The sequence below is a fragment of the Arachis hypogaea genome, chromosome 3, assembly GCF_003086295.3.
Source record: "Arachis hypogaea cultivar Tifrunner chromosome 3, arahy.Tifrunner.gnm2.J5K5, whole genome shotgun sequence".
Taxonomy (NCBI): domain Eukaryota; kingdom Viridiplantae; phylum Streptophyta; class Magnoliopsida; order Fabales; family Fabaceae; genus Arachis; species Arachis hypogaea.
The window spans coordinates 9,922,277-9,933,678 of NC_092038.1; the positions used below are offsets into that span (position 1 = coordinate 9,922,277).

Consider the following 11,402-nt stretch of genomic DNA (forward strand, 5'->3'; position numbering starts at 1 on the left):
TCAAGCTATTGTTTTCTACGCATCGTTCTTGCTGCAATTCTTGTATCTTAACAACAATTTCCACATCATGCTTTTGAAATCAGATTAGAAAACTCATTTTATATATCTCAATTCGGCTTTTTTAATTTGTGATTTAGTATTAAAAAAATGAACTTAACAGGATGATAAGAAAACTTGAACTTTCAACAATTTTAATTATGTTACTGTTGAAAAAACCTTACCGCATTTTTAAGTTATGTTGTTTTAATTATGATTTCTATTTTCCCCACCTTGGTTATTACTTGTTATTTTTAGTGTTATTTGTAAGAAAATTTTCATAAGAAAATCTCAAGCGTCAAAGTTCTTTTGAGCATGATCGATTGATCATCACTGAGTATAGTCTACAAGGTACACATACATTTGTAAGTGAAATCAAGGTTACTTATACAGAGATTTTTTATTTTTAATTAAATGTAACAACACTGGGAAATGAATCCGTTTGTGTTCTCATGTATCCATTGTACCATACATATATAAATGGTAAAAAAAATTAATTGAGTTCTTATCACCAACTCACCAAAATAATAATTTCACATAAATTAGTAAAAGCAAGAGATAAATTAGTAAAAGCAAGAGAAATACAGTGAATAAATCTTTATAATAGTTTATGAGATTTACATAAATATTCAATGTAATTCTTAATAATCCGAACTTTTTTATTGTAGTCCTCTAAGATAGAGTTCCGAGCACTCATAGTAGTCCCTAAACATATTTCTAGTGACGAGTCATCACTAGAACACTGACGTGACGACATTTTGGCACACTGGAGGACTCCAACAAATAGCTGAGCTGACTTATTTCTAATTTATACCTAGGTCCCTCCCATTATATTTAGCCTTAAACTTCCAAATTTTTATAAAGTTTATTTCTTCTTCTTGTTCATCCCTCTCTTCTCATTCTTCTGTCTGGGATGTTTGCTCATGTCGATGATGGGTGATAGTAGCCTCCAAATTTTTATAAAGTTTATTTCTTCTTCTTGTTCATCCCTCTCTTCTCATTCTTCTGTCTGGGATGTTTGCTCATGTCGATGATGGGTGATAGTAGCGCGTGGAAGCTCTGTTCGTTCTCATCTAACTGAATGGCAGCGATGAGGTCTAGGCTCATCAATGGCTTCTCGAACATCACCACGGCCACAGAACATGGTTCCTTCAGATCAGCCACCCACCTCAGCCACCCACGTGGACCCTAACGACCCTAATTCAGTCTCGAACTCGAACGCACCTGATTTCTCCACCATCACGCCGCTCATCATGTCCTTCGCTTTCGATATTACCCTAGTAGTTGCGGAATGGTTGTTGCTGTGAGTTGGGGTAGTGGTGGTGTAGGTGAAGGAGATGTTGAGGCTAATGTTGAGTTGAAGCAGTTAAAGAAGATGTTTAGGAAGTGGAGGAAAATCGGAAGGAAAAGTTCCGGTGAGGTTATTGTTTGATAAAGTCAAGGTATTGAAGGTTGGTGAGGTTGCTGAAGCCTGAAGAGAGGAGTGTCCTTAAATGGTTGGGAGAGAAGTCAAGGATTTTAATGTTTGGGAAGAAGGAAGAGTAGCGTTAATATTGGTGGTGTTGGACCACCCAATTGGTGAACCTGTTGTGGTAGAGGTTGAGCGTATGAATGACTCATCCGGAACCATTATGAGTACTCAGGTAATAACTCATCCGGGACCATTATGAGTACTTATGAGTACTCGAAAACTCTATCAATGATTACAATAGAAAAATCTAAATATTGAAGACTAAGTATCGGTAATAACCTATCACCAAAAATATATTTAGGAAAAATATGTTCAGGAGTATCATGACTACTTGAAACTCTATCTGAATGATTAGAATAGAAAAATCCAAATATTGAAAACTACATCAAATATTTACTTACTTAAATCTCAGGAATTACTACCGAAAACCGTACCGTACTTAAATCTCAGGAATTACTACCGGAAACCGGAAATGCATCCGTCGCTAATTTATTTCACATAAGTATTTCTCACTAATTTGAGAACACATTAAAATATTCGCTAATTTATTTCACATAAGTATTTCTCACTAATTTGAGAACACATAAAAGTATTTTAAGCACCTCTGACACAAAAAAATCACCACCTAACTTTACTCTTTAATATAAGAAGGACTAAACACAATCATCAATCAACAAAGACGAAATTCAACAATAACAAAATTGAACACCTTTGCACTGCATGAAGCTATTCAAATCATTACTAGTTGAATAGAGCAAAAACAAAGCACATATTCAATCATTCAGAGAGGTGGCTTTATTAGTATTGTTTCTTTACATATCAAGAACAATCCATATTAATCATAACACAGAATTCTTAAAAGTGCACACTATTACTCTTGCTATTTCTATATATACTAAACACGGTTACAAATGAAGAATGTACTCCTATCATACACTCTTTGGGTGCACATGCGATAATAACTTTCCCTCAAAACTTGTGAAATTTGGGGAACTCATCAATCTGCAGCATCATTATTACGATTGGTCTCCACGGGTGGGGTGTGACGATCCATTGGCAACTTAATCTTACCTGGTGAATCAGTAGGGACCAGTTTGAGATTCTCACAATTGCAAATTTCAACCATGAACCCATCTGGGTCCTTGAAGAAAAGTTGATCTATTGCTATTCCTTCTTCTGTTTCCAGCGTCCCTTTCTTGTACTTGATATTCATCTCCTTCAATTTTCTCTCCATTTCTTCCATATCTTCACACTAATAATATATACAACCAACAATACAAGAAATTCAATTAACGTTCTTTCCTTGATGTTTTTTCCTTAAAAAAAAAACAAATTAAAGTGCTGCATGAGTACTAATAGGTAATTGATATATATACCTGAAAAGATATATGATTGTCCTGAGGATCCAAGTGTTGAGGATCAGAAGGCAATCGATCTTCGTGGTTGGATTGAACCAAGTGGATACCAACTCCATAGTTGAACAACCATGCACCTTCGAAGTCCAGAACCTGAGGCCTCTCAATGGGAACAAACCCCAGCACTTTTGTGTAGAACTCTATGGACTCCTTCACGTTTCTACAGAGCCTCGAAACATGGTTCAATGCTAATAACGGAGCTGCTGTCTCCTTATCATGCCCTTCATCTTCTGCTTTTTCATCATCCTTGTTATTATTATTATATCTTTTGATTTTTTCCTCCTCTTGTTGATTTTGCATTATTGTAACATTAGTTAATGTGATTGATGTGAAATGAGTAGCTATTTTATAGATATAGATGTAAAGTAGATGTGTAAGCATGCATGTATGCATTGTTGTGAAGAGACGACACGTGGAGGGAAGTTGAAAGAGGGAAGGTTGTACGTGTTTGAATATGCATGCGGGAACAGGGATAAGGTTATAGTTGTTATTTGAGAATTGAACTTACACACATAACAACGTAACAAAACAGAGAGACAAATAAACTAGTTTCTGTCCGCGCCTCTTCTGTGGCAGGCGGTGCTACTGTTCCCATTTCCCAAGATAGTGTCTCCAATAATGCCAAATACTAATACAGCATAGAATATATTGAATGTGTGATCAATGTGTGTCATCACTATTCTTATCCAACTATTTTGACAACTCTAATAATAGTATAATAACTACACAAATTCTTCACTACTAGTAATCTCCTCACTCTAGTAATAAAATATTAGTTTTTTTTTCATAGAAGATTTGTTGCATCTTACAACTTTATGCTTTCCCATTATTAGTGTTATGTCAAGAGAGTTTCGGGGGAAAAAAATTATTGAAGAAAAAGTGTTTGATGCTAATCAAACGTACCTTAAATTGCAAATTACGCTAGTAATTATGGCAACTGCCCAACTACATATGGCACTAAGGTGTGTTATACCAGCCAACGGTCCAACACTGCCGGATTAATCCAACTCGCAGTTGACTAACAAAAATATGATCTGTACGTTATTAGTTATTAAATTAATTATTAAATATTTTAGTCATGTTATATATAAATATTTTTATTAAATTTAATTACATCGGTGTAAGTTTAAAAAAAAATATGTGTACATTATATTTTTTCTATGTTTTTTGCGGTACAAGAATTTTTATTGAAAAATACAAAAAATTATGAATATAATATAAAAATTTTTTGTAGTATAATATAAAAAATTTTGTATATAATACAAATTTTTATTACAAATATATTTTGTTAATTAGGTGAGTTAGTCTATGATATACGGATACTGACATAAATATGGAATACGACATAACATGTTGATTTTAAATTCTTATAAGACATGAAGATACAACATATATATAAAATATAAAATATTTTTTAGATACATTACAATGATATTTTAATATTTTATTGATATTAAAATATAAAATAATTTTTGAACTATTTTTAATATCTTCTTTTAATTATATAAAATATTTAAAATATTTTTTGTTTTAATAAATAATAATATATATTTCTAAACTCATTTCAACAATGCATGTTAAGAATAAGACCATCTCCAGTAGGGAACTCATCTCAATCCCTATTTATGGCCCACTTGTCATAAAAAGTGACTCCACACCAGATTTTGCGTCATAACCAATAAATAGGAACTCAATAAATCTCTCTCTTCTCCATTAGAAGGAACTAACTTTAATCCCTATTGTGGTCCCACCTAATTAATTAATTAAGTAATTAAAATTAATATAATAATAATTATTTTTTAATAATATTATTTAAATTTATAAATTCAAAATAATTCAATATTATAAAATATTAAAATAAATAACTTAAATTTGATTAGTATTTTAAATTTTATAAATAAAAATAAATAATTCAACTAAAAATTATTTTATAATATATAAAAATTAAATTTATTTTTTATGTAAAATAAATTTAATTAATTATGATTTAATATAACAATATAAATAATATTTGATATTGATTTAACATAATTATTTATATTAATTATAATTTAATATAACTAATTATTAAATAATTAATATAAATAATTAATTAAATAGATATATAAGTATTTAATATATATTTAATATATTTTTTATTTTTTTATTAACTTACCACATAGCATGATTTTATTGGTTGTTGCAAGTCCCTGCTTAGAGGGACTCTCAACCTTGATCCCCGTGAAGAGCTCTCTTTCCCTTTTCACTCCAATGGTAATTGAGTCCCCATATGTCAGAAGAGGAACTCTATTTCTTAGCATTGGAGTTGCTCTAAGGCTTTACACGTTGACACATGATAGTATTTATGTGTGTCCAAATGTGTCCAAAGAAATTTTTTTTTTCATTAAGACACGATTGAACACAATAGACATGTCGGATGAGTGTCAATAAATGTAGTGTCCGATATGCAGACACGACAGCTCAGCAAAGTATCCATGCTTCATAGGGTGGTTAACGTTGTGGGCATGTAGTCCTCCAAAAAATTCTATATTGTATATCAAAATTTCTGTATTATGCACCAAGATTTCTGTGTCTAAAATTTATGTATTGTGCGTATTTTATTGGTTGAGTGTTAATATTTTAGGTATGTGATTATTTTTTGTTCTATACTAAAATTTCTGTATTGTGTACCAAAACTTTTGTGATGTGTATCAAAATTTTTGTGTCGAAATTTTCTGAACATTTATGGAAAAAGAAGAATATAAAGGCAGAGAGGACAATAATGATAATAATAAAGAAGGATGAGAAGAAAATAGGAATAAGATAGCAGTTACAGCAACGACGACAACACGCTTAATATATATTTTATATTTTAATATGTATTTTATATTGATAGCTAATTTAACAGTTATTTTTTGTGTATATGTATTATATATAGTTGATAAATTAAATATGATAGAGATATTCACTTATTTTTATATAAAATTAATAGTTAAAAATTATTAAATAATTTAATATATTTAACTAAATTATCATATAAAAATTTGAATTATTAATTTTATATAAAAATAATTATATATAAATTTTTACCATTAAATATTATTGTATTAGATTGGGTTTGTCAACAAAATAAATGAGTTGTTTAAATTGAGGCTCGTGTTTATACTGTAGCCCATTTAAACTTGTAGGCTCACGGTCGATCTGCTGGTCTGCATATTGTTTTCTTTTTTGTTGTTTTTTCTCTTATTTTGATCATTATTTTAACTTATCATTTGTTATGAGTTGTGATTTAAAAAAAATGCAGAATGGTCCAATTCTTACATTAGATGACTCATGGTAAAAAAAAAAAAAAAATTTGATATTCAAAGAGATTTGTTGAACTTGTTTTGTCACTTCATATAAGTATACTTTGTCTTAAATATATGCATATATAGAAGGTTACGAATAAATTAAGAGTTCAATTTCGTATTATTTATGTAATAATTTCTTAGATTATTGTTCGTCTGTTCAGATGTTTGGTATGTTGGGTCTGGTGTTAGAGTAGATGTCAATGAGAGTCGGAATTTGAATTCGAGTTTTGAAAATAGAACCTGACTGTGATTTTGGTTGGACAGCAGGTGAAATTATCTGTAAGGACACTCTAAAATTTAAGTCAAAATTTGTATAAAGCGGTGATCGATTAAGATAGAAAAAATGACGTATTTCTGAAGATAAATAGATTCCTTTCTATTTATAATCCGTACTCGAGTGGGCTCCTTGTAAACAAACCCACCTTCCCGAAAGTTTTCTTCAGCTGTCCAGGTTATGAAAGGGGCGAATCATGCGAGTCACCTCAAGGTTCGAGCCTGCGAAACTATTGGGTCGATGATTTGTTACCAAACCTGAATTACTGATGGACTGAGTCGGAACAACTACCAAACTGAAAGATATAATAACAAAAAAACATCTATATTAACTAACTTTAGAATATCAACTAACATCAGTTAATTATTAGTTGAGTTACAAATAAATAAAAAATAATTGAAAATTAATTAAAAATATATAAAATATAAAAGATTCTAAAACTAAACAAAATATTCAAAATATAATGAAAAAAAATTTAAAACTAAGTGAAAAAAAAAGATTTAAGATTATTGTAAAAATAATATTTAAAATTTAACAAAAAAAAAAATTTGAAACATAATAAAAAAACATCTAGAATCATTGTACAAGAACTTCGAAAAATAATCTAAAAGAAAAGAAGAAGAATTATGTTGGGTAATGCTATGGTGCTGAAAGTAGGTGGTGCATTCCAAGAGTTAACGCATGTGCATGTGCATGTTGTTTGGATGATCCCCTACAGCGTGTCTAGTAAGTAATGGAGGTAGACAATAATATAAATGTAGTAATATTTTGTTAATGATGATTAATTTGTTGTTGGGCTTTTTTGGGATTCAAAAAAGATGTGGTATGATAATTTTGGGAATTCAATAAATATTGGGTGTTGATATAAAGAAAGATAAAATCCAAAAAAATAAATAATAATAATAATAATAATAATAATAATAATAATAGTTATTTACCAAAAAGAGTAAGAATAGTTATAATTATTTTTTTTAAAAAAAGAAGTAAAGTCTGAAATCAAATGGTTAGAACAATTCTGAGAGAGAATAAAATCCAAAAATTTTATCCTATAATTTAATAAATATAGAAAAATTCATATGAATTTTATTTTAAGTTTTTTTGTTTAATGTTACATTTGATTAGATTATTTTAATAATTTGTATGTGAGATTTTATATTTAAATAAAAATAATTATATTCAATTTATATTCAAGTATTTCGTTAAAAAATTAATTTATATTTTAAATTTGTATTTATAAATAAATATTGAAATATATCACAAATATATCATTTTTTATTTGGTATATTAAAATGAAAATATGTGATAAAGTAAAAACATAAAAATAAGATCAGTAAAAGAAAAAAAAATAAAAGTTGGTATTTATAACTCAACGTAGAATTGTATTTTTTTTTTTTTGTAACTTAACATAACCATAACCATAAGCATTATCAATTTTATAAGTTTATTTTTATTAGTTTATTTAACAATAACTCATTAAAACATTACATATTTGTCTAAAATCATAATGAGATGAGATTTAATAAAATAATATTTAACTAAAAGTTCAAAAATTCAATTATTTACATAAGCATGCATTTAGATCATGAAATACATATCATATTTTCTTTTTGTATAATGACACAATATATATATAAATAAAGGGGAGTTCTAATTTTAAATTAACTAAATATGTTTTTCGAATATAAAGTCAAGTGAATCAAATTCTAAACTTGCACTTTGATTTGTGAAATCCAACGAATTTCATAGCAATTGATATGTTTTTTAACTATATATTATTTGTATTTTAATTTTCAATTTTATTTATTTCATAACCTTCAGTTATTAGTTATATAGAATCAATAACATTATTTAATAAATATTGACTATTATAATATTCATAATTGAACATTTATAAATATTAATAATAATCGCTTAGATAAAAAAAAGTTCAAAGTAAAATAGAGTTAAAAAGTAATAAAAAAATAAAAAGAAAAAAGAAAAATAATTTTAAATATAAAAATGAGTTTATATTTATTTTCAGGTCTATTTCTTTTCTTTGAGTCATTTCTCATCGCTTTTATTTATTTAAAGTAAAATTGAAAAAAAAAGATATTTTTTTTGATTGATTATAAAGATATGCCTAAAATTTTAAATATTATATTGAAACAAAAAAAAAATCACTATATGTAATGAAAATAAGAAAATAAATGAAAAAAAATTAATTTTTATATTCAATTTGCTAAGATATAATGTTATGCATTTTCAGCTTAAAAAATTAGTTACAAGATTATTAATTACCATTATTAAAATCATATTATATATATACACACACAAAAAATGAGATATAGTTGTCCTTACATAAAAAATAAAACTCATATGAATTTTTTTATATTTATTAAATTATAGGATAAAATTTTTGGATTTTATTCTCTTTTAGGCTTTGTTTGGATAGAGGAAAGAAAATGAAAGGAAAGAAAATGAGAGGAAAGAAAATGAGTGGAAAGAAAATAGAAAGAAAAATAGAGTTATTTGTATGTTGTTTGGATTAAGAGAAAATGGATGGAAAGAAAATAGAGAGAAAATTTTCTTTTGTTTGGATGGAAAGAAAAGTGAGAAGAAAGAAAATCATAAAGTATAAAATTACATTAATACCCTTATAACAAAATAAAGTATAAATATTTTTATTTATTTATATTTTATCGCATTTTATAAATATTTAAAATATTATAATTTTATATATTTAATTTAAATTATTTATTTAATACACATATAATATTTAAATATAAATTTTTATTATAATAATATATTAAAACTAAATTTATATTGATAATTATTAATAATAATATAACTATGGGCAATATTGTAAATATACAAAAATAATCTTTTTCTTCTAGTTTTCTTGCTTGTTATGGATGGAAAATTTTTTTGGTAGGACCCACAAAAAAATTTTCCTTCCTTTCTATTTCCTTTAGCATCCAAACAAAGGAAAATAACATTTTCCATTCATTTTCCTTCCCTCCTTTTTCTTTCCTCTTATTTTCCTAATCATTTGATTTCAGACTTTACTTTTTTATTTTAAAAAAAATAATTATAACTATTCTTACTTTTTTATAAATAACTATTTTTACTATTATTATTGTTATTATCATTATTTATTTTTTCGGGTTTTATCTTTCTTTATGTCAATACCCAACATTTGTTGAATTTTTAAAAATGTCATATCACATCTTTTTTGGACTCCCAAAAAAGTCCAACAACAAATTAATCATCATTAACAAAACATTACTACATTTATGTTATCGTCTATCTCTATCACTTAGGACACGCTGCACGAGTTGTCGGAAATCATCCTGTACACGCGTCAACTCCTAAAATGCGCCACCTACTTTCAGCACTTGCTGAAAAATTTCTTCTTCAATACTATAGCATATTCCTTAAAAGATTGTTCGAAGGAGAAGGAGAAGGAGAAGGAGAAGGAGAAGGAGAAGAAACAGGAGAGGCGACATGAAGAAAGAGATGGGGCAGAGAGAAAAAGAAGACACAAAGAAAAAAGAGAAGTGACACAAAAAAAAGAGAAGTGTGAAGAGAATAAAAAAATAAAAATTTAAACGCAATAGACTAATTTTTGAAATTTTAAAGATTTTTTAAAAAATAAAAATTTGACAAATTAATCCGCTAAGTAATAGACTCCACCCATTTAATACCCGAGTAAATGGTGCTGATTAAAAAACTTATTAAAGAAATAAATTGAAAGTTTGTTATATCAACTTTACATAACACTTTTGTGTTATGTAATTATGTATTATTCTATTTAGATGCTAATTATAATTTTAAAATTTAAAATAAAACAAATTATTATTTTTACAACAATAATAAAATCTTATTTTATTAAATAAGATCGACTATATAAATTAAATAATGTGATTGAATTCTATTATATAAAAATATTATTATTTTTATTTACAACAAATAAAAATAAAAAAAGTCAATTTGTTGTTCAAGAAAAATATATCATGTTTAACAAAAGTACTCAAACTATATTTATGTTGACTCCATTAAAAAAAATTTAATTGAAATTTTAAAATTTCTTTTATCATCATCTTTAATCTTTAAATTTGTCGTCTTTAACTATTGTTTTTTTTCTTTCTCAACCATACGTTCAAATCTCTTATTTAATGGTTGCTAAATATTTTTTATTTAATTTTAATTATAAATTAATTTTTTTATATATTATTTAATTATAAATTTTATTTTTTATTTTATAAATTATTATTTTATTGTTTATCTATTATATTTATCAATAATTAGAAACAAAAATAATAATAAAATAGATCTTTTATTAATTGTAACTTTCATATATATTTTAGTAATATGATCAATATCAATAAATTTTTTATCCCTCTATATTGGTGGATATAACAGATCAAAAGATAAAAAAACTCATTGATTTGTATTATCAAAATATTTATGAAAGTTACGATTAATAAAAGATCTACTTTATTGTTAATTTTTTTAATTAATAATAAATATGATAGATAAATAATAAAATAAAAATGTTATAATTAAATAATATACAAAAAATTAATATATAATAAAATTAAATAAAAATTATTTAATCATCATTAAAAAATTTAAAAAACATATTTTATTATTCAAATCATTTAATAATTCAAACATGAAACCATCAAATTCTTTACCATAACTTATATAAATTATGTGTTTCATCCTCTTAATTTAAGAGTAATTAATTTTTAATTTTTAATTTTATTACTTTATCAACCTTTTATTTGAGAAGACTTTGATCCAGTAGTTTAAACATCACCTATGTTAGTTCATCGTTGTGGGTCATTATTGTAATTTCAATGATGAATTTCGCTTTTATGAGGAGGACGCTTTTG

General features: G+C 26.2%; 1 protein-coding gene across 1 annotated transcript; it reads right to left on the minus strand.

Annotated features, from left to right (window-relative positions):
• Positions 1–2,277: 2,277 nt before the first annotated feature.
• Positions 2,278–3,241, minus strand: LOC112789399 (glyoxylase I 4). Its single transcript, XM_025831267.2, has 2 exons — positions 2,884–3,241; positions 2,278–2,759 (listed from the first exon to the last, which is right to left on the minus strand). Exons 1-2 carry the CDS (start codon positions 3,220–3,222, stop codon positions 2,505–2,507), a joined length of 594 nt encoding a protein of 197 aa, XP_025687052.1. The 5' UTR covers positions 3,223–3,241; the 3' UTR covers positions 2,278–2,504.
• Between the last annotated feature and the right edge of the window lie 8,161 nt (positions 3,242–11,402).